The sequence below is a fragment of the Scomber japonicus genome, chromosome 17 (genome assembly GCF_027409825.1).
Source record: "Scomber japonicus isolate fScoJap1 chromosome 17, fScoJap1.pri, whole genome shotgun sequence".
NCBI classification, from domain to species: domain Eukaryota; kingdom Metazoa; phylum Chordata; class Actinopteri; order Scombriformes; family Scombridae; genus Scomber; species Scomber japonicus.
In genome coordinates this window covers 19,212,944-19,240,930 of record NC_070594.1, presented here as the reverse complement: position 1 = coordinate 19,240,930, position 27,987 = coordinate 19,212,944, and the positions used below count along the sequence as shown (strand labels likewise).

At 40.2% G+C, this 27,987-nt stretch overlaps 1 protein-coding gene across 1 annotated transcript; it reads left to right on the top strand.

The window, feature by feature from the left end:
* The first annotated feature begins 53 nt into the window (after window positions 1-53).
* On the top strand, window positions 54-27,979 carry afg1lb (AFG1 like ATPase b). Its single transcript, XM_053336695.1, has 13 exons — window positions 54-189; window positions 423-745; window positions 4,931-4,994; window positions 5,132-5,233; window positions 5,483-5,610; window positions 9,276-9,375; window positions 12,680-12,738; window positions 21,433-21,515; window positions 22,308-22,378; window positions 23,253-23,353; window positions 23,989-24,129; window positions 26,210-26,317; window positions 26,887-27,979. Exons 1-13 carry the CDS (start codon window positions 54-56, stop codon window positions 27,031-27,033), a joined length of 1,563 nt encoding a protein of 520 aa, XP_053192670.1. The 3' UTR covers window positions 27,034-27,979.
* The last annotated feature ends 8 nt before the right edge of the window (window positions 27,980-27,987 follow it).

The following is a 27,987-nucleotide window of genomic DNA, read 5'->3' as shown; positions in this document are numbered from 1 at the left end:
TCACGCGACTTGTTTGTCATATGAGTGTCAATAAAGTTGTGCCATTTTGAAACATGGCGGCTTGCACGCTGTTGTCGTTGTCAGCATGGCTTCCTGCTGCTGTCAGATACTCAGTGACATTTTTACGTAAAGATACTGTTCTGACGTCAAAGAAAATCAGCTGTCTCACATCCAGCAACACAATAGAAGGTGAGAGTCTTTCTGACACGCACCGCTCGAGACTGCGGGAGACTGATTGTTTTACAGTCTGTCTCAGGTAATGCATGTTTGGTAACTTTGAACACCTGTTTAAGTTACAATAGCCCGTAAATGTTACTTTTTCTTTCCAATCACTGTTTCATTACATATAACATAATGTCTGTTTTACTGTTGCTGCATTGGGTCAAGATTAATTCTGGAAATGTCTTGTGTAATGCTTCAAGGTTACACCACCTGGAGGACATACAGTTCATCTGCATCATCATCCTCCTCCTCCTCCTCCTCTGAGCCTCCAGCTGCAAACTTTTGTCCCTCCAGTGACACTGTTGGACACTACAATTGCCTCGTGCAGTCTGGCTCCCTGAGAGAGGATGCTCAGCAGCAACATGTGCTGCAGCAGCTGGTTCACCTGCAGCAGACACTGAGCAACTACAGCAACAGTATCTACTTGATCCCACCTCCACCCAGACTAAACTCAAAAGATGAGAAAGTTAAAGACTCCAGCGTTACAACAGCTGAAAATAAAGGTGGCGCACCCGCTGACAAGGTAAAATAGCTGCCATAATGACATAATCTATGCTCATCCACAAAACACTTCACTACAGTACTATGTGCCATTATCATTCCTCCTGTTCACACTGACTATTAGAAGATCACTTGATAATGCACTTGAAATGTAAGTGATGGGAGCCAACATCCACAGTCCTCCTTCAGCTGTCCAAATGAGTAAAATCAAGAGTCTTTTTAGTGCCAAAGTTCCTCTTTTTGGTACTATACTTCCACCACAGTTCAACAAAGAAACACTGTCCAAGGAAACAAGCAGTTATTTGATGCTAAAAAAACTGTAAATGTGTCAGATATCCTCTTAATATGACTAACTCAGACTGCTGAAGCCTCATATAAGCGCTACAGACAAACTTTTATGCATTTTTGCACAAAATGACTGTCTAGACTCACTGTGGATTTTGGCCCCCATCATTGAAAGCACATTTAAAGTAGGCTTTTAATAAGAAGTATGAACAGGTGGAATAATAACAGAGGAAATCATCTTTCAGTGTTCAGCTGTCATAACTGCTGTTTTAAGACAGACTTGAAAAATTGTGAACCTTTAAGTATTTTAGGTGCCATGAAACCCATGCCACAATTCTTACTCAATAGGACTTTATCAAAGTTTTTGAGGTGATTTAGGTATGTGAAGAACTTTTGTGATAGTCCTCTTGCGTTGGATATTCCTTATTAATAGATTTTTGATATGTCACTGGTTGGCAAGAAACGAAAAAAAGGATGATCAAGACCAACACACTGACTTTCAGATAAGAATAAAACCACATTTCATTGTCTACATGGAGCCAACACATGCACTCTCTAACTCTCCAAGAACAACAAACCCTCTCTCTGTGTACGACTGCTCGGTGTACGACTTCTCCCATGATGCATTATGAAAACATTGTCTAAATACAACACATAAACCCGGATGACTCTCTCAATGAGCCGTTTTTTATTAACATCCACCTCTTTCACTGCTCAATAACAGTCAATGCAGCCTATTCAAGACTAGTGCTTTGGCAAAACAATCCCACTCAAAATCCACTCACTAGCTTTTTTTGTGGAACTTTCAACTGTGGGTGGAGTTCACTCAGTTTTCCTTCAGATGGGTCTGTTGAGAAACAACCTAATTTTCTGTCATGATTTTTTTTTTTAAATAGTCTCATGGATGGAATTATGATGTCATTGCAGCTGATATTAAGTATGTATGTCAGCAGATTAATCTCCATGACAACTGAGCAAACTCCATTCACTGTAAAAAAACATGCTTGAAAGTAGGGCTGCAACTAATGATTATTTTCATTATTATCAATGAACCTGTTGATTATCTTCTTGATTAATCGATAAGTCATTTGGTCTATAAAATGGTGAAAAATGTCTGTTATTGAGATTGTAGCCTCAAATCAGCAGTCCACAGCTCAAAGGTATTCAGCTTACCACCGTAGAGGAATAAAGTAACCAGAAAATAATCACATTAAAGAAGCTGGAACAAGAGAATTTTTTTTTTTTTGTTTTGTTTTTACTCAAATGAACTCAAACTCAAAAAGACTCAAATCGATTAATCTGTTTTTTTCAATCGAATTATCAATGAATTGGCTAATCATTGCAGCTCTACTTGAAAGCCCAATAAGTGGAAATTGAGCATTTCCAAGGTTACTATTACTGACATTTGAAGTCACCCCCAATCGAACTCAGTAGTTTAAAATGTGTAGTGTAGATTTTCTTCATCATCAATTGCATCAAAACTTTTTCTGTGCACAGTGGGAATTTTTGAGAGCTCTATAGAACTGAACTATGCAACTAAAAAGTTCATTCATAGAAGTTTTTATATTCAAATAAAATGTAGAAAAGTAAATATGGTTCACTTTGTAGAAACTAGGGAGTCATTGTAGATACAGTTTAGGATGTGCATGACGGCACAGACTTGTTTAAAGCCTTTCACAGTGCGGCATCTGGACTCCCAATCTGTTATAAAGCTCCATTGACATCTAACATATGGAGGGAATTGACAGAGTCCACTGCGCTGTACTCCAGTTGTATCACCGATAGTGGCCGTGGGGCTCAGGTCAAAGGGAGGGTAGGGGTCTGGGAAGTGTATTGTGCATGATGTGAGTTTTGGAACAGCGTAATGTAGGGGGCTGTTGTTGTTTTTAGGTCAGGGGAGCTGACTGTCTAGTATTTGGTGGTGGGAGTTTTTTGTTGGTTGGCTGGCACAGACACATAGGGTTAGGCAGAGATTTTGGAAGGCAGCAGGGCAGACCTCCCGCTGGGCCCGTCCCGGCACCCCTCTCACTCTCTCACCGTCCCCATGCAGTAATGAGGGGATCCCCATTGTCTGGGCCATTCTTGTCCTTTTTGCTTTTGATTCAGGACTCTGACAAATACTTTGGTGTTAGGCTATCAACACCGCCGCCACCACCCCCCCTCTCCTCTTCTTTTGCACCTATTTCTTGCTCTGTCTCTCACATACACACTGACTGGAGTACTTATGCAATTATTCTGGTTTGAATCAGGTCATACCACTGTCCTTTTGGTGTCTGTTCTCTCTGTGAAAGTGCCGCCATTGTCCTCACTAACTGACCAAGTCTGTGAGGAGAGTACACTTGACTTAATATTGACCCAATGTGGCGTGGTTTTGCGGATGGTCGACTAACAATGGGCCATTGTTTGGTGGGAGCCACCCTCTTCAAGTCAGACCTGCATCATAGAGTCCTCCTGTACACTGTAGGTCTCCACCAGAACAGTTGCACCAGTTAAACCCAACTTAGACTCCCACAGTCACTCCATTAACCTTGTTAGTGAGAGGCATCTTTTAGTTGTCAATAAACACGTTCATGTCGATTAAAGAAGTTGTCCTGAAGTCATTTAAAAGCCAAAGTGACTATGTCCCGCTTGTGAACTTTTCACTCATGTGCCAGTCTACATCCTCCACCAGGAGGTGAGACAAGGCCACGGAGCTCAGCTAGACAGAGTGCCTGAGGGACAGCCTTGTCCTTCTCCACTCTGCCGTGGCAGAATGGCTACCAGCCACTGCTAACAATTACCCCACCATGCCAGGGGAAGCTTGGGAAGTCAGGGAGAAGTCATACACTGTTATGCCAGAGCAGACAGGAAAGGCTTGTTGCTCTTCCAGGATTTCACTCCAGTGCAGGACAAGCGGGGATGGAGGGAGGGGAGGAGCGGGAAGAGGGTGCAGAGGGAGAGAGGATGGGTAACAAGTTTGTTTTTTCATTTAGTTTTCAATCGGCCATTGTCTGCTTTTATCAGAGTCAAGTGCTCCTTGTGCAGTGGACATGGAGTACTGTCGCCATGAAATAGTCACTAAATTAAATTTTAAGAGGACAATCCTTTTCAGTTTAGTGCTGAGTTAATTCCAAAGCTATTTGACATTGCCCAGTTACAGAGATGGACAATCCTCAACCTCTTATTAAAACATCTCTAATTTGTCCCTCCAGACACAAATATGCTCCAAGCTATCATTACATGTCATGTTTAAACTGATGCGTTCACATAGCGTGGGCCCTCTTTAGAGATATTTGGCTTTACTCAATATTCTCAGCCTGGTCACACAGAAGACTTTTTTTTTTTTTTTTTTTTAAAGCAAGGACCTTTTGATGATCGGAGGCAGGCAGCACAATGACTTCCAGCAGCACCTCAATGCAACAGTACCGTATCACAATTAGCAGCGCTAAACAGGCTGCACAGACAAGTCCACTCCATCTCGTATGGAGCCTCATCCAGTCCTCTCCGTTTTGTCTGACAAATCCCCCCATTGTTCCTCTGATGATGCTTTTCTTTCGTGGGAACCCTGGCTTGTCTTGTTGATTAGATCCCCTTTGTCTTCCTCCCCTGCAGTGGGCTAGTCTGGAGAATGTGAAACCTCACACTGTAGTGGTGGCTTAATGCCTCAGCATACTTTGTTTATTAAACGATGATTTAGTCTTATATGGTAATGTATATAATGAAATTTATTTAGGTCACCAGCTATTCAGCTCCGGTGCTTTTAATAAGGAATTAATGGATGCATGCTTTTAGAAGACCCAGCTGATTTATGATTAACTGTGGTGCATTTTATTATCGCTATCATTATCATATTGTTTAGGATGACAAACAGTTGTTGAAAGATTTGAGATGAAACAAACATCCTACAGTCATTTCCTAATTTTTCCCTTTTTCTCCCCAAAAGGAAGAACCTGCTCCTCTTCCTCCACCACCACCACCCAGAGGCTTCTATATCTATGGAGATGTTGGTAAGATATACACACATAAAAGAGGTGTTTTTATCACAGAAATACACATGAATGTGGTATTTAATATGGTGCTAAATGTCTAAAAGATCCCCTAGAACTGAACAGAAGTTATAACAAGTGATATCTCTCCCTGTCAGGCACAGGGAAGACCATGCTGATGGATATGTTTTATTCTCGGGTGGAAAACACTCATAAAAAGCGAGTGCATTTCAATGGCTTCATGTTGGACATCCACAAAAGTTAGTATTCTCCTCCCACTGCACGACATTAACTACAGCAAGTTGGCTTACGTGACTTTATGGAAGTTTTCTGACTCATGCGCCAGAGATCCTATATTTATCTCTCTGTTTGTCCTGAAGCCCCTCTGCTAATTGTCTGCCATTATGCATACAGGTGAAATTACTGCTTTATTCAGCATTGTCAGTGGGCTTGTGTTGCTGATGCAGGTGTGCTTTAAGATGTGCCTGACGTTTGTGTACTGCTTCAAGGGATCCACCGGAGGAAACAAAGCCTGCCAAAACGAAGGCTAGGGAAAATGTTCACCTATGACCCCATATCACCGGTTGCCATGGAGATCAGCAATGAAACCTGCCTCTTGTGTTTTGACGAGTTTCAGGTGAGTGTGTGTGTGTATGTGTGTGTGTGTCCTTAAAATCTGCTTGAAAATTACCTGCAAGTAGAAAACAAGACAATAAAATTCTGTTGTTGCTCTTTATATCAACTGCTTAAAACAGTTTTACTCTGCCACATGATATTAGTACAACTATATTTATGTATATAAGATAATGCCATGCAGGTATTCAGGCATTTAATTAAAGAAAGATATACCTATTAGCTGGGATAAAATGCTAATAATAATGATAAAAATGATATTAACTAGATAGTATGTGAGCATGCTGAATGAAGTAATCTGTTTTTAAAGGACATTTAAACAACTTTATATGCAGAATAAATGATTATTAAAAGGCCAGAATGTGGTACAATGTATATTTACAGCTTTACAAATGTATTTACAATATTGTGCCAAACAAAACAAAAATCCATCAAACAGCTGAAGTAGGACAAGAGACAGATAATAAATTATTTAAACAATTTTGCATCCATTTTTAAAATATATACAGTATTCAGGGGCCATAGCAAGCAAAGCCAGTGTCAATAGAAAATCACAGGATAAGAGACTTTGTTAAGAATACTAACTTGCTGAAAAGACACACTGAAATGTGTGAATAGGGAAACAAAGTTATCGTTTACACGTATTTTTCACATTTTTCTGTCTAGGCGAGAAAGTTTAAAAAATCTTTTTAAACGCTGTATCCTGAGTTCAGTGTTAGTGTTTAATCACAGCCGGTGTCTTTCCTGTGTGGCCAACTGGATGGTCTTAACATCCCAACAAAAACAGGACTGGGGACACCTAGTGGCCATTTTAAATATAGCAGAAGAGTCCAATGACTTCCAATAGCACTCAAACACTATAGTTTTTTAGTTTTCAAGTAGTAGTCAAATTATAAAATCTCACATATACATATACATATACATATATATCAACATGTAGCATTTCTTTATCTTGTGATTGGATTAATAAGTAATATATCTCTGTTACTTTTTTATGCGGTCACAGTTATTTTTCAAACCATTCACCCAGACTGTACACTGGATATACAGAACTAAAAGGTAGCTTCAACCATTAGTGCTGCAGAAATTCTCTTTATTTTACCCTCTGGTGTCAGAGGAGAGAACCACTACCAAAGCACTCTCTATTCACTGTAAGGTAGTTAGTCATTCACTGCAGTACAGAAGGATGTGTGCTTCCGTCTTTATCATTAGCCAACCAAACACATCTGTTAGTAGCACAATGTTGCTCTTCTTACTGATATCATTACAGTTAATGCCAGCAGGTCAAAGGTCACAGAAGGTGCGGTTGCTTCCTCTAATCACTCTCTGTGCATCTGCGAGGATCAAGAGCTGCTCCTTTCATCCGCCTGTCTTTCACATTTTAAACTGCGGCGCTGTTTGTGCATTCTCATTGATTTGTTTTGTTTGCTGTCGCCAGCTCTGCTGTTTTCGCTTGTCGACTGTTGCTACCGGTGAATGGAGGGGAAACAAGCAGACATGTGCGCGTTGTTTGTGATGCATAAACAAGAGGTTGCAGGGTTGTGAGAGTTGGAGGTGGGGGCAGGGGTGGGTGGTGGGGGGTCTATACCAATCAGCATCCTCCTCCACTCAGCCATGCAAATGAGGCTCTGGGTATCAGTCGCACTCTCCTGCTTCCTTAAGTGAGTGGAGCTAGAAAGCGACTGGCGGCGGCGGGTCAGATGGATCTTATCCTCTTAAATGCTAATGACATTTCTCCATTCTCTTCATTAGCGCCGTGCCATTATCAGTAATTTGTAGCCCCCCTCCCTCCTTTTACGGCCCCCACCCGGCTCCCTTAATGAATACTCGCCATTGAGAGGTCCGAGATGGAAAGATGGGAAGAGAGCGAGAAGGGAAGAAGAAGAGTGAGAAGAAAACGCTTGAGTGTCATTGTCTCAGGGCCTCAGTCACTGTGCAGCCTCTGTGAAATTGCTCATAGGTTGTGTACATAAAGAGGTGTAACATCAAAAGAGGTTTAATTTGGCACCCGTGTGCCTCGCTGTAAACTGACAGCCGCTTGAGTAATTGGATGCTCATTTAAATATCGGCATTGGCTGACGGAGATTGCACCATTATTTTTGTGTTCCACAAGTGCTACATCAGTCCCCTCCACTTTTCTCATTCTGTGGGTACCCATTCTCTTTCCCTCTCCCCCTACTCATTCAGCAATCAATATTGCCCCTCATACTATGCCCATGTTGAGGGCACATGAATAAACAAATCCAGGTTGTATAAAAGGTCATTTTTAAATGATTCTTTTGAAATGAAAATAAAATCCTGCGGTCGGAGGAAATGGGGGCCCCTTCAGAGAGACACAGAGCCTTGGCTTTCTGTTGATTCTCATTACGTGCACACACAATCTCACACACACACACACACACACTCACTAATTTGATGCCCCTAGCCACCTCTCCTTAGCAAAATCAAGGCTTTAACACAGATGTTAATCAAGTATTGGCTAGGGCAGTGAGGCTAATATGCAAAAGCGGAAGACTCTCCAGAGTATGAAAGGAGGCATATGCTGTGGGTATGGCCATCACAAGTGCCTGTTATACACAGGAAAGTAGGCAATAGGGAGTAAGAGGAGGGGGCGGGACAGATACATGACTGGAAAGTCTTCCTTTTGTTCAAGACATCCTAATTCTTAAAAAGGTTTCATTCCAAAATGTGACTTGCCCTTTGTTTTAAAGAAAAGTCCCTCAATTTACTTAAAATGTGGATGGTGTAATGGGAAATTATGTCTCCCCAAAATTTGATTCATTCTTTTATGTCATATTGAAAGAAAACCTAATTACATTTGTAACTCGTGTTGAATATGAATGGCAATTGGCATGAGACTGACAACTTAAAGCAACAAGTGAGGCCTGAAATCAGTCATCATAATATGCTCATATTAGTCATATTAGTCATGAACAATCAGGGATGTTATGTACACGCTGCTTTGACTACTGTGCATTACAGGGTAGAATGATTTCTCCCTTCATGGTTGTTCAAAAGAACAACAGAGTTGAAAGAGGGAGAGATGAGAGAATAAGAACAAAAGTGAGAGCTCTGCATTACTAATAGAAAGGTCATAGCACTTCATTTAACAGCCAGCGACTCATAAACGTCCTTGCTTTAGTGTTGTCATTGACCTTTTGCTTATTGTGGACTCATGGAAATGATGCAGATGAAAAAGGCAGCAGACTGTTGAATTTCTATTTATGTATTATAACCTGGTAGCCTTGTGTATAGTTCATAGACCATGTGCTCACCGTTTTATATGCCTTTATATGGCCATCTTGGATTGAAGCATTGTCTGCTATCATGACCCCAGTCTAGATTCACACTGCTCCATTTTCATTATTCCTTTCTTCTTCTTCTTATTTTCTCACTGGTGTTCTGTCATTCTCATGTCTGCTCACTTGATTAGGTTGAGTCCGCTACCTTACCTTCTTGTCCTCAGCAGAGTGTGTGTGTGCGTGTGCGTGTGCATGTGCATGTGTAAATGGCCATGACCACACACACAAAAGATTGAATGACACTAATCAACATGGAGTGTTGATGGCATGGTTTGACCTGAGCTGCACACATATGCAGTGTAGCAAGAAAAAGGTAAATTATACAGTACATGAATGTGTCCCCTCTTCTTCTTCTCTGTTCTGTCAGGTGACCGACATTGCAGATGCCATGATCCTGAAGCAGCTTTTCGAGACGTTGTTCAAGACTGGAGTGGTGGTGGTGGCCACATCCAACAGACCCCCTGACGGTATGTCTCAGTACATACATATTGTACCTGTTTATTTGCTTCTAATCACTACACAACTGTATTGTTTTCTGAATACACATCTTGGCACATGTGGGGTGTTTCCCAAATTATGCACAAGACATCTTCAGAAATCAATGACTCTATTTTAAAGGCTTACTGTAAAAACATGAATGTCACACATTATCAACCTAACAACAAATATGTAATATTGCATGGACACATAACAGTATAAGATGTTACACGACTACATGTGCATTATTGGACCATAGGTTTTATTACGTACATTTTCTTAAAACCACAAATACCAGTTTTGAACCATACCATCCTCAGAAAAAACTTTTCACTTACAAAAAGTTTTTCATTGAATAAAATTTACTGTACAGGGATTAAAGGCAGGATTTGCCATTATGAGTCAACCTCGTGTGTGAATCATCCATGAATCCTAATATGCCAATTTGTATGTCAAGAAATCATAAGGCAGAACATTTTGAGGAAAATGAGCAGCTGGCATTAGAACAGGTAGAAATGCTACTATTCACACTTTGGAGATGTGTGGAGTAAAGCATATAGGTCCAGTATGTCCAGTGTTGTGCAGCATGTTAACACCTCACACTGTTCTGCACCATCTGTACAAAAATCTCAAAAATAGGCACTATTGGCTGTTGTCAAGAACTGTCAGTGTGCAAAAAAACCTGCTGCCTTCATTCAAGGAGTCAGAAGGACCCAGAAGATGAGAGTAAAATATTAAAATCATTCTTAACTTTTAAAAAGCTTTACAGGACAGCACCACTTACTTCCGGTTCACAGCAATTAACCAGAAGAAAAGGCGGCGACATTTGATGCATCTCTGACCTGTGAGACATGACGCAGCCTTTAAACAGGCTTTGATGTAGCACTTACTGCAAGCGGAGCAAGGCTTAGAAAAAGAATGAGCAAGATAGTGATCAAGGTGGGGATGTCCTATCTGACGTCTTTCTTTTTCAGGGAAGATGTCTCAAAGCCTTGAGTGGCTACGAAGTGGATGGCAGCGAAATGGCTCTCGTAGACAAAGTGGGCGTCTCTGATATTTTCTAGCTATTAAGAACAAAGCGCCAAACTGATGCAAACTTGATAGAGAGCCTACTTGGTATTAATTACATGGTTAATGGAATACTGAAAGCCATAAGAGACAACTGGACATGAAAGGCATAGATTTTCAATCTTTATTGATGTGGAGATGCCAGTATCAAAAGGCCCTAGATGTGTTTGGAGGGGGAATTTAGAGATAGGTTTTAGCTAGAATAGCTAAAGTAGGATTTTGTTGTTGTTTTTATATACTAATGGAGTTTAATGAGGGTGAGGAAGGTAAGGGGGATAAACGGCGTCTTTTTGGAGTGTAACAACCTCAGTGCATTGCATCTCAAATGCAGTTTACATTAATAGACTCAATCTTATTTCAATTGTCATAGATAACTTTTGGTAAGACGGGTTTTTTTTGATAATTGATGTAATTGATTCACTGATTTTATATATGTAACCAAAATATACTGTAGTTAACTCCAGGTGTGATTCAGAAAACATTTCAAGACATACATCACACATACATCACATCCTTTGCTTGTCTTAAAGTAAAGGGAGGGAAGTGTTTGAATTACTAGATAAAGTATTTGGTTTCCAGCTCCCTAGAGACATTCTAGCAGCTGCTAAAAAAGCAGCAACATTGAACTGGCTCAAGAGGGAACATCCAGTTAATTTGAAGTTAAAATGACTGAAGGGAATAGAAGCCCTAGGCCCTAGCTTTTCTGAGAGTCCGATATACTCATGAGTGTAGATGTTGCAGCTATCAAAGTAATAATTTCCTTGGTGTGGAAGTTCTGGTTCATCTATTTTATTCATTTTTTAATAACATATCACACGTTAGTGTTCCTGGGTAATCTGTTCCCAGGTATTATCACTCTAAATATGGGATTGAGAGACATCAATGTTGGGATGGGAGAGGTTTGGGGGCCTGGTGGGGGGGCAGGCAAGTGAAAAGGACTGACAGTGACATCTATCCATCCCTCACTGCCACCCTAAGTGAAACACAGATGAGGCGACTGAATAATGATATGACAAATGCTCCAAAATGGTTGAGAGGGGGAAATCAAGAATGTCCTATCTTAACGTATATATTGACAATCAAAAATGTGAAAATGTTGTACCCAATAAAAAAATAAGTTGCAAAATAGTTTGACATAGTGAGAAAGAGGCTTTTTCCCCCATCTAGCCAAAAGTTAGATGAAAATATTTGATACCACTCACATATTTGCACAGATCATATGAAGCTGCAACCAACAGGAGGTAACAGCCAGCCTGGCTTTAACCAAAGTTGCCTACTCCATAATTAACCGGTTATAAATGCATACAAAAACCAAAGTGTAGAAACGTTGTATTGGGGGTTTATACCCTATGTGGTGTGACCAGTGTCAGCTGGTTGACTAGCACAACTTTTTAAGACAAGTCACTCCTCCTAGCCAGCATATCACTACCAGTAAACCATTAAGTGTTGTTTTTACCCTCCAACTATTACAGAATAAACAAGATAAACAAAGATATACAAAGTGTTCATTTAGTTATCTTTGGAAAAAGCCAGGCTAGCTGTTTGCCCCTGTTTCTAGTCCTAATTCTAAACTAAGCTCACTGCCAGCTCACAGTAGCTTTACATTTACCATACATACATCAGAATGGTATTGATCTTCTCATTTCACTCTCAAAAAGAAAGGTCCTTAAACAATGACGATAGTCATGTCACCCACACAGTCCATCACAGTGAAGAAGTTACTGAGTGAGTGTTATTTGTGAGTCAGGGCCTACTATAGTAAGCTTAAGCCCAAACATCAACAACAACCATTTGTTTGCGTTTGCATCTGGAGAGCTTAAGCCTGTGTGCATGTGTGTGTACGTGTATGTGTGTCTTTGTCCGTGTTTGTGTGTGAATCCCGATCTGTTTTATCTGTCTATCAGGGATGCTACTTCAGATGTAATTTGTTCCAGCCGAGCTAATTGAAACCTCTATTCAGCGAGCTGCTGTGGACATTGTCCGCGCTGAAAAGGCGACAGTCCTTTCTCTCGCCACCATTGTTTGGGAATGTAATGAATTTTATGTTGCTGCCGCTGCCGGTAGAGAAATCCATTTTTCTCCCCTGGTCCCAGTCCTTTTGTCATGCCTCCCCACCCATCCTTCAGTTCATCAATAGCCACTTTATGTGCCAATCTGTGGCGGGGGAATGGCATTATTAGGAGGCTAAACAGCAGCTCTAATATAGGCCCTCCCCTCCTCTTTCAGATCTGTACAAAAACGGACTTCAGAGGGACACCTTCCTACCTTTCATCGATGTGCTGAAGGTAGAGACAAAGTCATCCCCCTCTCTTGTCTTGTTAATTTATTCATTTGTTTATAACACATGCGCACACACTCGTACATGTGCCTGTCTTTTTGCAAGTTGCTCTATAGTGGTTTGATGTTTTTTTGCTTCCTGGATGCCTCACACAGTGTCACAAAGCTGTCTTTGATCATACCAGGGCACAGTGAAAGACTGAGAAAGGTAGGGAGAGATGGAAGGAGCATGGGTGAGCACAGGTAATGTGAATTGGAGATGGGTGGATGAGCTGAGTGACTGACCCGGACTGCTTGCATTTCAAAAGTAAGGAGGGGGAGGGGGGTGGGAGAGGAGAAGAGAGGAGCGATGCAGCGGTTAGCGTTTCTAGCGAAAAACCTATTTTGCAATTTAAGCAGGTAGCACCATTATCCTGCTTGCATTTCAGATGATCATTGATGTGTTTGGAGTGATCATGATCATAAATAATTGCATAATAATTTGTTGTCATGCATTTTGCAACAGAGGAGGGCAGCATTCTTACACCTTTTATTGGTATTTATTCAAAATAGAAATTGTATTATCAGCCCATAGAAGTACTGCTTATTTTTCACTATTCATTAGGGGAAAACAATTAGCAGGGACAAATGATGACCAACAGAAACATAGGACCACTCACCTCGAACATATAAGCATACACACAGACATAATTAGGTGGACATTAAGGACAATAAACTAGAAATGATACACTTTACGTTCTGTGTGACACTTTTGCTTCACAACTTCCAAAAGTAATTCCCAACATTTTCTATTTTAACCACAGTAATAGGATAATGGAAGTTACCTTAATGAATGAATTGAATATATCTGATTCCTTGACAACTTCAAGCTATTTTTAAGTAGCATATTCAATATGCTGAATGGATATATAGATAGATATATGTACAGACAAACATATTTTCTACATGTAGTACATACTGGCTTAGTCACACTCACAGTCAATGTAGAGTAGCAGATAATTACTCTGTATGACAGGATTACTGAAAATTACCACTCAAAACTTTTTCAATTTTTCAAGTTAGTGTAGTTTACTGGCATTGCAATTTCTTACAATGCTAATACAATACAACACTTGTGTAATAATGACATCTTAGTAATTACAGGTTGTTGTGTATGCATATTATAAGATATAGAAAGTGATGCAGGGGAAGTTCTTAAGGCAATTTATAAGCAGTGTAATAATTATGTTGTCTACATTTTTCAACAACCTGCTAATTCATTGCAGCACATGAACTGTAATGACATCCTTACCCTCTTAGCCTGCACACTGAGGAGTTAGTTAGGAGGAAGGTTAACCTTCTGCATTGCAAAAGAAGAAAGATACAGAAAATGCAAACTCCAAAAGATGATCTCTGACTTTTCCAGTTAATTTCCCGTGAGACATGCACATCTTGTTGACATAAATGCTCCAGATAAACGAGGTTCTGTAGCCTCTTTATCTAAACTCTTTGCTAAACAAATTTGAGGGATTCTCATTAGAAATGTGTCAGTTTATGTGCTGTCTGACATCAGCAATTAACTTTTATCCTCTTAAAAATCTGTATGCATGATTGGCCCCAAAACTCTATTATTGGTCAGTCTCTAATAATAATTGGCCACTTGGTTTCATTTTGTTTGTTTTAGTGGTGATCCTATTATATGTAGCAATTACATCACAAACCTCAATGTGTTTACTGCAGTGTATGAAATAAGCATACAGTTGCTTAACATGACCAACATGGATGCTCTGCGGAGTCCAGGCCACAGACACATTCATGGTCATCAGAGCTCCACTGCATCTTAAATGCAGAAGTTGCCACTTCCACAACCATGGAGGCCTTGGAGTCACCCAGCTCACCACCCACCCCCCCCCCCCCTTCCTCCAGCAGCACCCTTGCCCTCTCTAATCCACCCTTATCAAGGTCCTGAATGCATGTTGTCCCTCTCTGCCCAGCACTACCTCCTCTCTTTCAGGGTCCCATGTTCCCCTTTGTGAGGCCATCTGGTTTTCAGGGTCGGCCTTTTCTGGGGGGTGCAAGACATTCTCTATAGTGGGCCCGTTCTGTAAAGTTAAAGCGTGTTTTAGCAGGGTCACGCTGCTAACTAGCTGACCCTTAATAGATTGAATTAATTCTTGCAGGGGCCAGCGGTGCAGGTTCCTCCTCCCTGACGCAGCCCGCTCTTGTATGTGCGTGCCTGACTGTGTTTCTATAGTGAGTGAGGGGGTGAATGAGGGTGTTATAAAGTAAAAATAGCCTCTGACCTCTCCTCCCTATCACCTGAGCCAGAGTGGAAGAGGTTAATCCACAGCCTCTGTCCGCCTGGGTTGACGTCTTTATTTAACTATTGACTTCTGATTAGTTTGGACCCCCTTTTTCTGAATCACCCCATCCCCCCTAATCATTAGTCCAGGTTTCTGCTCTGCAAACTAGTAAGTAATCATCAGATCAAGTACAAAGTTGCCAGACCTGGGAAAACCTACAACTTCACTGAACCTGACTGTTTACTATTTTTGTCATTCAGTCAGCCATTTGTGAATTCTTGTCCTTTGTAACGTCGATGTAGACTCCATCGGGGAATCTATTCAGTTGTTTAGGCTTCTCCTTCTTTGTAGCCATGGCAAAGTTCTGTAAAATACAGGGTTTAAGGGCTTTTTTAATGGATACTGCCAGTATTGTAACGAAGACACTCTTTCTCTTTCTCAAACTGTCCTCCCTCTCCACTCCACTTTTCATTGCCCATCCTCTCTCTACCCCTTTATCCCCGCTCTTTATTCTATCACTATCCTGTTCTGCTCACTGGATTTACTCACCCAAGGTCAGGTCTCTGTATTTTGGTAGCAGAATAGTGACTTTATTTTCTCCGCTTGTTCGATTGCAGTCGTGCACAATGTTGCATTGGAGGGGAGGGGGGGGGGGGGGTCATGACAACAACCCTGACGCAACTTTGAGTATCTCTGGTTTTCCTGCTGTTTTTTAATCTCCTCTCCTTCCCTTTTCTATGTGTGTCATTGTTAATAATTGCTATGTGCTGTGCAGTTGGTGATGAGAGAGAGAAAAAGAAATATATAAATAAAAACAGGAGGATGGAGAAAGGAAAATTGAGGAATGAGAGGGATGTGGTCCTCCAGCAAAGACCTTGGTGAGAAGGACTGCCTGTGAAGAGCCGGCAGCCTGCCAGTTCAAATCAAATAGATGTTGATATTTGATGACTGCCATTGTCTTCCAGAGCATTTAATGGCAGGGCAGTGGCACTCACTGTATGTCTCGAGGGCGCACCCTCACTTCTTTCATATCAATGTCTCACTACAAAAAAAAAAGAACAAATAATAAAAGGCAAATCGATTTTTCTTCTTTAGAACACGAGGAATTAATTCTGGCCCCCTATTTATTACCCAATATTTTAATTGATCCAGTTACCTTGACTTGTTATTTACTTGTATAAATCCCAGGTGTCGGATGTGTTTGTATGCATTTGTGTGCACTGGTACATTATACTCGGTGTATTCAAAACTATATTACCTACCCTACCTTTTAATTAAAAATGTAATTCTCATTTCTACCTTCACCTTGACCTGAATGTTTAAAACTCTTTTTTTTTAAATTTGAAACCCATGCACTTCTTGATGTTTTGTCCTTTTTTCACATCTGGAACATCCAGCTCAGTGTTTTGTTTTTTTTAGAGAATGGGAAGTGAATCAGACTCTCTTTTTATGGAGATATGGGCGGTACTAACATGAGCACATTTAGAATCTTTAATGTCAGTAATACAGCACTTTCTTAGGCAACTTTACTTGTATATATGTTATTAAGGCTGTAACTAATGATGATTTCATTATTGATTAGTCTGACGACCATTTTTATGACTAATTGAGCAGTCATTTAGGTCAGAAAATGTTCACAGGGAATCACAATTCTTTAAAGCCCAGAGTTGACATGTCTGTCATAGAAGGCTAAAAGAAAAAAATATCTTATTTGAGAGGTTTGCATTTTTGTTTTAAAAAAATATCTGAAATGATGAATCGATTGTCAAACTTATTGGAGATCACTTTTCTATCGATCAATGAATTAATCAGACTGATCCTGTTTTTTTTAGCTTGATGTTCCAAGGTAATTTTAAAGTGCTTTACGTAAGACATCAAGACTGAAAATGACATGCAGACCAGTGCTGGACAACTGTAGAAGTCAGATGGGTTTAAATTGTTGCTTAAGGATAAGAAATGTGTGAAAAGTGTCACACCAAATTCTGCGACGAAATTTGTTATTTTAAGCTTTATCGTCACTGAAAATATCCTTATTATACTTTATTTTCACTGGCACAAGGTCACACATTTTATCAGCTGTGATAACGGAAACTAAAGGTCTGTCTGTAGAGTTCCAACTAACACCTTACCTGGCAATATCTGGTCAAACATTTGGTATTTTTCTGTAGTTAGTTATATAACATCACACAGTCTAATGGGCCATAAATCACAGCTATCAACATTTGTTACTCCATTTAATACTTTTGAGGAACCGTTTGGTCCTGGCTACCAAAATATGAGTGGTTTCCAAAAAATGTTGTCTGATGTACTCCCACAGCCTGATCACATGAGCTCAAGGACCTCTTAACTGAGTGAGTGTACATGCCCCTGGTTGGGAATCACTGATATATGTAATGATGTATGATAGAAAACTGTTTTCAGAAACGATTTGGCTGAAATGTCTAATGGGGGTCACACAATTTGGTGTAACACTGAAAGTCAACACAGGAGTATGATGCTCCAGCTGTTTAGGGCTCGGTGTGTTGGCACCAACAGGTGGAGCCGGTGCAGGTAGCGCAGCCTCCCTGAGTTTTGGAGTGGTTCATTTTTGGGCCTCAACTGAGCTCGAGAGGGGTTGAGGGTGGGGGGTCCAATGGGGTCCTGGATCACGAAAGGTGGGGCCTCCAACTCAAAAGATGTTTCCCCAGGAGGAGCAGCCGAGGCAGGGGGAGGTTGTGAGAACGACCCCGCAGAACAAACCATCGCTGGCCCAAGGCAGTCACACTTTAAGGGAATAGATCATTAGGTGTAATTAGGGTGTTCACATTGTCACGTACCCCCCCGACAGCCCAAGAATGAATAAAATCACCAGATTCACCCCCCACTCACTCACACACTCTTACTCTCTCTCTCTCTCTCACTCACACACACACACACACACACACACACACACACACAGCAGCTCCCAGTTAGTGAAAACACTTTGATGTCAGAAGAGTCGTCCAAAACTTGCCAGCATAAAGGCAGTGTTTTAAGCTTTCTCTCTTTTCTCCCCGTCTCTCTCGACCCCTCTATCCCTGCCTCCCTCTTTTCTTCTGTCCCTGCACACAAGGCTGTAAGACACACATGGTTGAATGAACGACAACCTTTCCCCCCTCCTCCCCACTCCTCCTCCCCCCCACACCCTTCTCTCCCCCCTTCGTCTCTTTTTCAGCCTTCCCACCCCGCATTTCTTTGAGGCCTGGTCAATTCTCCGGGCCAAACAAAAAAAGCATCAAATGTTTTCTGCTGCCGGGTAATGAGGGAGTGGACCTCATCAGGGCCCAATAGTCAGCTATCCTTGGCTTTTGTTGCAGCTCAATGGCACCGCGCTCTTTGAAAAACTCAAAAGCAACTTTTTGAGGAGTAAAGGATAGAGAAAGATATGGCGTGAAGGGAGCGGGTGCTGAGGGGAGTAGAGGCCGCCACTGGAAAAAAAAGCCACTCTGTTTTTATGCTAAACGGCTGTCCAGAGAGAGCAGCGGACAGCTCGGACAATGACATGATTGGAGCTACATGTGTTTGGATGACTTTCTTCAAAAGAGAGTCTGATTCTCATGTCTGTCATCTCGCTCTTCTGTCTCTCCCTCCCCTTTTGCGTCTGTGAGCTGGTGAATGCATCAGCGCAAGTGGTGAAACTCTTAATTTGCGGTGGCACTACTTTTCTGTGAGTAAGCTTCACTTAAGACTAGTTTCTGCATGGAAAACTGCTGCAAAATAATTGGTACAAATACCTAATAATATTATGCCACTACTCCTGGGATAAATAAAAAGGGCTTCAACAATTAATTATAATCTTCTTTTTTTTTGTTAATTGGTAAGTCTTGAAAATAGTGCCGGCTTCAAATGACTTGTTTTGTCCAAACCCACAGCTGAAAAACTTAAAGATATTCAGTTTATTATCACCATAAACCAAAACAAAGCGGCAAATCCTCACATTTTAGAAGCTGAAACCAGAGAATGTGTGGCCTTCCCAAGAAACCAATACACTAATTGATGTCATTATTACAGTCTCTCCTGACCAAGCAGCGAGTGAGAAAACTTAATCCTGGAGAAACAAAAGTACAAATGCAGGAGCAAACACATGTGCAGGCTGTCACATATGGAAGAAAGTGCAATTGGGAATTTGAGCATTTTAGTAATACTAATAGAAATATCTTCAGCTAAGTAATAATGACGCATAGAGAGGTACTTTTTCATTATGAGATAAATCTGCTCTTTTTCCTGGTTTATTAATCATCATTTCTCAAAGGTCTTAAGAGTGTTAATGTCTGCCCAACAATCCAAAAGATTTCAAAGTTTGCAATGATATAAAACAGACAAAAGCAGCAAATCTTCATATTTGAGAAGATGTATCCCACAATTCTTTAATCAAAATTGTTATCTTTTAATTTCAGCTATTTCAACTATTAATTCCAGCACTGCACCAGAAAAAAACTAGAAGATGTATATGCTCTGCCAAGTACATCAAAGTCAGTTGATGTAATTGTCATTCTCCAACTGACATACAAAAAAAGCTAAAAGGACAAGACTATAAGTTGTAAAGTGGGCTGACTAGGATAGGAGTCTGTGAGAGGAGCATGGTGGTGGTGGTGGTGGTGGTGGAGGAGGGAAGAAGACAAAGACCACAACATGTAGGCGGATGAAATCTTGGAGGAGTGAGAACTTGACAATCCCCTCAAGATGGATAATCAAGTAATGACCCGCAAGGCCTCAGCCTCATCTGATTATAAATAACCAATGGAATCATCATCACTGATTGTGTTTCCATTCCTCCTTCTCTCCTCTCTCTTATTTTTACCTTGCTTCTCCATCAAGAAACGCTCCGTGCTACCCATCAGCCGCCTGAACTGTAGGTAGAGACACTTCATAAAGGGAGGGAGTAGACGATGGCAGGAGAAAAGACAAACTGAGATTCTAATGATGTGGCGGCGATAGTGACAAGCTTTTTTTTTTTTCTTTTTTTTTTCCATTTTGGAGGGACTATTTACCCGTTGGTGGGGTCACAGTAGGTTGATGAAATGACACCTCCCTTTTGTGCGTGGGGGAGGGCGAGTTTGTCAGGTTGTTATTAAGCCTGATTCAGCCAATTGGCTCAGAGTGGGAACCCCGTTTGTGTGAGCGGACACGGAGATAAAAAGTTGACAGCGGAGAAGAATAGAGTATTTCCGTCCCCTTGCTTTGTGATGATTACTAATTATCCTGCAGCTTAAGGAGGCCAGTGGCAGAAATTCACTGATTTCATAATTTACTGGAGCTGTCTTTGAATACTCAGTCAGTCGGCGATGGCTCGGATGGGATGATATGCAATTCCTTTCTTTTCTTTGATAGAATGGTGGAGATGATGATTATAGTTTGTGCTGTAGTCCCTGACATGAATCCTGTTGACGTTTTACACTATCTGCAAAAGTTTGAACTCCGCATTACAAGTTCACCCCTGCTGTAACACACTTGAATAGCTGCAGGAACAATAGATCATGCTGCCCTGTTTTTGAATTTGTTCACTCATTCCTTACATATGTGCTCTTTGTCCATTTTATTATTCATACAGAAAAGGAGGATGTGACACAAAGCTCTTATCTTCCACTTTTCACATGACAGATGAGATGTAGAGAAAAAGCAAAAATCTTGGCACCAACCATAGCATATCAGGGAATAATATATCATCTCAAAATACAAGAATTCAGTTCACTGTAACTAAAACATAAAAGCCTCAGCACAAGTAATTCCATATACAACAACCTATTCTTTTAGACTGTTTGGTGCACAATTTGATTTATTTGTATAATGCATTCTCAGTATTTCCATATTTTCAGTATCAGGGCTTCCGCATGCCCTGAAAATATTAATATGAGGCTTAGATCCGGATGAAAAATATATTTTGAGTTTTTTAAAATCTAAAATATGATTTGAAAAACTGCCAACTAAAAAAGTAATTTTTAAAAACTTTAGTAATTAGGGGAAAATCACATTTTACATTTTGGAAATGAAACTGCAGCTAACAGTTGCTTTCTTCGTTGATTAATCTAAACATTTTCTCAATTAATTGGTCTAGAAAATAAAATTAAAAAATGTCCAAAGCCCAAAATTGTTCAGTTTCACCTCAGACCAAGAAACAGGACAGTTTTCAATATACAGTATGTTTTTTAAAAATGACTTAAATGATTAATTTTTGTCCATCAATTAAATGTAAATTACAGAAATCCATTATCAACAACTTATCTACTGAATTTGAAGTTTAATTATAAACAAAACCTTTTTAGATTTTCAACCATATTAAAAATAACAGAATTTCTAAAAACAGATGTTTTCTTCCATCTTTGCTGTTATACAAGGGCCGGCCTTGTTTGTTGTACTGTGTTCGCCCTTTCATTTGTACCACTGTATGTTGTTTGTGTGCAGGAGTATTGCCAGACCATCTGCCTGGACTCTGGGATTGACTACAGGAGGCTGGACAAGGCTGCAGCAGGGAAACTCTACTACCTGTAAGAAACACAAAAATACACACACACACACACACACTAATATTGGTCCCATTTGTGCCTCTGTTACAGCCTAACTCAGCACAGAGGTTTTGCAGCAGTGTTGTAAAGAGTAGACATTAGACACCATCAACAAAATACACACACAGAAAATGTTTGTGCACATCAGATAGTTTGATTTTTTTTTTTTTTTTTTTTTTTTAATTTTAAGGACAGAAAGAGAAGGCAAACAGATAGATACATGGGGAGAGACAGACTGGGAGATTTATAAAGACCTGCATTACCTTGAGAGACACATGAAAGGATGAAAGAGGAATCAATAGAATATGAGAAAATGGTAGAGCTTTAAAAGCTAGTTTTCTATTTTCCTCATTACATATACACTGTTGTGAACATACATGCATACAAACACAGCATGAATGACAATGCTGTTGCTCATCACTGTATTGGAGCTTTCAAGTGCTTTCGTCTTTTCACTGTATGTAAATAGAGTGCATCACACCCTTTTACCCGGTGTTAAAACACAAGCACACGTACAGACACAAAAACGCACACACCTTAGTCTCATTTTGACGTGCATTCACAGGCTAATGCTTGCGTTTAGAGCCTAACATCCTGTTTTTTACCGATGGAGTGAAAAGCTAAGTACCCCCCCTCCTGTGCACTCCTTACTGCCACCGTTTGATGTGGCCACTTCAGCATTATTAATTTCATATCGTATTATTTCTTCTCTGCTCCGTTGCCTGTGTGCGTGTGTGCGTGTGTGCGTGTGTGCGTGCGTGTGTACCCGTGCAGTACAGGGGAACCTGGTGCAGAGGCTTTCTTGGATTCGCTGTTTGAGGAACTGGCCCTCAGGCAAAAGAGTGGTAAGGAAATTAAAGTAGAACATGCTGCTTTTTGTCTGCTTTTTGTCTCCAAAATGAGGAGAAAACATACTAAAATAATCCAAGTGTCCCCAGTAAATAATTAGTCTTGATCATACACTGTGTTAAATGATTGTAATCCAGTGGCAGTAATAAAAGAGTAATAATAACATGACATAATGACACTTGCTATGTGAAATAGTACCTGTGCTCTTTATGCTTTATACATATATTTTAATACATGTTTAATTCCTTAAGTTTATGGGTTTTTTTATGATATTATCAAAGTTGGTCTTTTATTTTTTTATTTTATTTAAGCCCACCTGTGCTATAAAACCCAGCCTGGTGTGGTGCCATGTTTCACAAACATTTCTAAAACCACAAAACTGTCAGACAGACTTCTCATCACATCATTTAAAATGACTCACCATTCAGGTTTAGAGTTCTCATATCCCATCAGGTTGGTGTCATAACATGAATAATTGTTATTACAGGGTGCCAGCAAGACCTGAAATATAATATCTGAAGTCATGTTATCTGTATAAGTAGAGTTTATTGTTATTATAAACATAAGTAAGACCTCAGAATGTTGTGAGAACTTGCAGTTTGCTATGTTTTAATACTGCAGTTTGTAGCAGTTTCTTACTTTGCTGTCTTTGTGCTTGACTTCTACATTTTCTGCTGTGTAAATGTATACATCAGAATATTAAAAGGAGGAGGGTGTAGATTGTTGTGGTTTATGATTAACTAAAGCAAGGCAGGACATTCCTTCATAGATTAGTTTTAATGCAATGATTCAACTGTAAATGAAATGATACAAGGACTGCATGATATGACTGAGGGTCATTTATATTGTGGTGTGTATGTGTTTCCATAGTTACAGGTCCTCGGGTGCTCACTGTGCTGGGCAGGGATGTAACTCTGGAAAAGACCTGTGGCTCCATCGCAGACTGTACTTTTGATGAGCTGTGTGACAGAGTGAGTGATTTTCCTTTGTCTCTTCAAACCCTCTCTGCAAACCTTAGTTTCAAAAGTTGCACAATAACACATATTCTTACTAATAATACTTGTAATAATTATACAAAATCCACTTAGCTCTAATCAAAACTGCACTTGTTTTGTCTCTTCATTGCCTCTGTGTTCTGGTTTTTTCCCCTCTCTGTGTTCTTATTGTCCCAGCCCTTGCTCTCCAAACTGAATCACCTTCCCTTCATCTCGGTCCTATTTACTGCTCAATGTCAAAAAGCTAGTCTATTGATAATTTTGTGAATAGTTTTGCCAATTTTACCTCAAATAAGGCTGTGTTGTACAATCATTCTCTGTGTGTGTGATGATGGCCAGCAGTGAGCTTTTGCCGGCATCTGAGCCTCAAGGTTTCTTCTTCTGTTTGACAAACAGTATGTTGGTACGTTAATGTTGAGAGCAGTCATCTTGAATGGGACAGGGACTAAAATGACATCAGCCTGAGTATTTTTTCCAAGGTGCCCTCATTATAGTGTGTGTGTGTGTGTGTGTGTGTGTGTGTGTGTGTGTGTCTGTGTGTGTCTGTGTGTGTCTGTGTGTGTCTGTGTGTGTCTGTGTCCCAGTATGTAACCTGGTCTGTTGTTTTCCAGCCTCTAGGTGCCAGCGACTACCTGGAGATGGCACAGCTCTTTGACACTGTATTCATCCGCCATGTTCCTATCCTGACACTGACTCTGAAGGACCAGGCACGACGCTTCACCACCCTCATAGACAACTTCTACAACTACAAGGTACTTAAAAACACTCCATCAAATATTATATCACTTATTACTTCATTTCTGAGGAAGTTTTATGCCTTTACCCTCCACCTCTGTAACTGTTGTCTATAAGATTGTGGGTTTCCTCTCATTCGATGCCAGAAGAAGAGTAGTGAGGTGGGCTACTGATGTGTTGTGATAAGGCATGATTCAGAGTAAGTGTTCCTGTTTCTTCCACAGATGTTGGGTGGAGTGGAGGTCAGTGCTTTGTGCAGTGCAGTCAAGTTGCTCTACTCTAACCTTGCAAAAAATGTTATGCTTTGTGCACAGGAGAATTATTGTATTAAAATAGAAAAGGGGCTTTTCAAAACTCTGTGTCTCTTAAAGGACAAAATGCTCCCCAAAATAATGTTACAACAGTTAAAGCCCAGATTGTCTCAAAGTGTAAGTCACGCTGATTATTCTTTTGCACATAATGCATAATGATGTGTTACTGTACATTTTTTAATTACATCTGGCTTGAAGAAAAGCTCTAACACCTTTAGGAGGGACTATTTATTCTATGTATTCCTTTATAGGCTATCTAATAAACAATATTTTTACAGTGCTGCAGGTCTTTGAGACACACAGGGGTTGGGGGGGGGGGGGGGGGGGGGGGGGGTTGGACTCAGCACCTGGAGAAGAAAGACGTGTCTGTGTTATTGCTTCCCAAAACTGCCACAAGGTTATATAGTTTCTCTTTTAGTACTCATCTGTGATTTTTTTATAGTGACCTAATGGTTTTAATATCCTATAAAAGTGAGATTACATGCAATAATACAACCAGATATAATAGTATTGGTTAAAGATTAAATGCATACCTAATTAGAGAGGTCAAGAAACTGCTGCTGTACTGCTCTCAGCATACCAAACATTTTTGAGCAGGTTGCTCCTCTGGCAACACATATTTTAGGTAAAAAAGGTGATTTCTTTTTTTTTTTAAATGCTAGTCGATGGTTGAAATAGTGTCACTGAATTCGAAGAAGACTGCAGTCACTTCATCAGTCTGTAAAGATTATTTAATTTCCACTCAACGCAGCATTCAATACAGTTTTCACTTTAGTGTCAACCTCATATTAGCTGACTTTACACTTCTTATTGTATCAATCAATTCTTAATTGAGTGTCAAGATTATATTTAACTTCTTTAAAAATTCATCATGCACTAAAATCATCCTGGGGATACAAAAAGACAACTAGATTTGACCAGATAAAGAAGTATATCATTTTAAGCTTAACCACTCTTATTTACTGTTGATCACAGGAAACGGACAATTATTAAAGGGGACCTACTATGCTCATTTTCAGCTCTGTATTTTTATTCTAGGACTCCACTAGAGCAGCTATGTGTGACTCATAGTTCAAAAAAACTCCTCATTTATCTTATACTGGCCCTTTATGCATCCCCTCAGTTCAGCCTCTGTCTCTTACCAGGCAGTCTCAGCCTGCTGGGGCAGCCATGTCTGAGCTGTGTTAAGTTACCGCTGATTCAAATCCAACATGTCCTGTTAAAAATGTTTCAATGAACAGGAGATTTTTATTGTGGAGAATTTTCAGGAGATGAAACGTCATCCTCACTGAATTAGCAAAGTTTATTTAGTGGTGCTGAAAACTGGACAACACAACAACATATGGAGATATTTGGAGCTCTTTATTTAGTAGATCAGTTAAAAATAATGCAGCACTTACACTTGTCCCAGCTCGATTCGAGTCATGGCTGAGCATGACTACCTCCAAAACAATGGAGTAACGCCATAATGTTAGCAGAGTGCAACAGTGAACTTGTGCGGTGTATTTGGAGCACATGGCCATATAAAGAAATTTGTCACAACTCAAAGTCAGCAGGGAACTGAAGTAGAAAAAACAGTTTGAAACCGAGCGTTCAGAGCAGCATTCTGCAGCTGTTGCTTTTTGCTCACAGGTATTATTTCTATATACATTTACCTCATTATTTGACACTTTGGCCACATTTATCTACATATGCCTGAAAATAAGGAAAATCATGATAGGTCCCCTTAAATAGTACAGGAAGTGTCCTCTACAAACAAACCAGACCTTTCCATGTCTGATCCTAGGTGAGAGTGGTGCTACTGGCGGCGGCTCCTTTAGACCAGCTGTTTGTCCACTCCGGAGGAGATGATGAGAGGGACCGACAGCTGCTGGATGACCTGGGCCTCAGCGGGGTAAGATCATTTCTGCTATAACTGCAGATGAAAACGGCAGAAAAGCCATTGTCGCTCATCACAAGTGAGAGGAAGCTGTATAATCTCCAGAGTACCCAAAATCACCCAAATCAAATTTGTCTTTTTAAGGTTATCCAGAGGCAGATACACAGAAGAGTTGTTCATTTGTCTTTATATCTGGTAGAATTACAGTTATTGATGAAGTTCAAGGAGTTCCAGTAACATTTGCAGGTCTCCTGAACAGTGTATGAAGTATAGCAAAGTGACATTTTTAATATAGAAATATAGACAGTAGACAATTTATTTTCCTCCAAATAAAGATCTTGATGAAATGTTTAGTGTAGATGTATTTTATTATCATATAAACATTGCTTTAGAAGTTTCTACTAATTTCATTGAAGTGTGGAAATGTGAGTAGATGACGACGTGTGAGGGTGGTGATCGCTCTTTCTCAGATGTATCTTTTTAAATCTTTGTTTGTGAAATGTTCTCCACGTGTTGATCCGCTTGCATAGTTGTTAGATTGAAGTGTATTTGCTGGTAACTCTGGTGCTTGATCCTCTCTTCAGGACGCAGGAGAGCGGCTGACTCTGTTCACAGCTGAGGAGGAGATCTTTGCCTTCCAGAGGACCACCTCCAGACTGATGGAGATGCAGACAGAGGCATACTGGATGGAAGGAGATCGCAGCATCAGCAAAAAAGACACGAACACCTAACATCCACCTCTACCTCCACCTTCCTGATAAGCATATACCTCCACACAGTACCTCAATGACTGCTCACTACAACAGGTAGATAAGGGAGCAATGTAAAATATCCACAGTAAATATGTAACCATTTTCTAACTCAACCATACTGTATGGATGGATACCTGTACCATGTGAGTTCCCATCATCTTAGGCATGTGCTTTTATATACCTCTCTACTCTTTCAGCCTATTTTGCCCTTTTCTGTGAAGTGTAATCTCTCCCCCCCGTGGACTATTTATTTGAAAGAATATGGAAAGCTCTCCAACATGTGTGAACCAGAAAGCAAACAGGTGCTCACATCAAGGAGAGAAAAGGGGACCAAGTGTCTGTCACAGTAGTTGGCTACTGCCCTCTAGTGGGTGAATGTGAAAAGGGTCAAATGTCAAGCTGTTTCTGTTTTTACGGAACAATATCAGCCTCTGTGTGCTTTTAAATTCAACCACAGCTGTATTAAACTTGGAATAAATGTGGAAAGTTACTTGATATTTTTCTCCATGTAGCATATGAATGAGTCTGCAGTATGGGACGCTTGTATTCCAGGAAATAATGAGGCCTTCTCTTTATTTCTATGTAGGGTACAGTAGTAGGATTGTTGGATTGGTATTGATATAATCCAGATCTTGATTTATAGTTAACCACAGTTGGTCTTAAACTTGATTTAGACTTTGCAAAAGTAGTTTGACTGCAGGTGCTTCTTGTTTCAGTGGTTTGACACTTAACCTTAGAGGGCAATTTGTCAGGCAACAGCAAAGACAAAAACTCCAATGATTCATGACCAAAAATCAACACTTAAACCTAAAAGCCAAACCATTTGATTGTTTGATATTAAACAATGTATTAAGCTATATTGGAATTGTGTAGTTTAGGATGCAGTTTATTATGCAGACTAAACTCATCTATGCTGTTACATATGCACCAGTG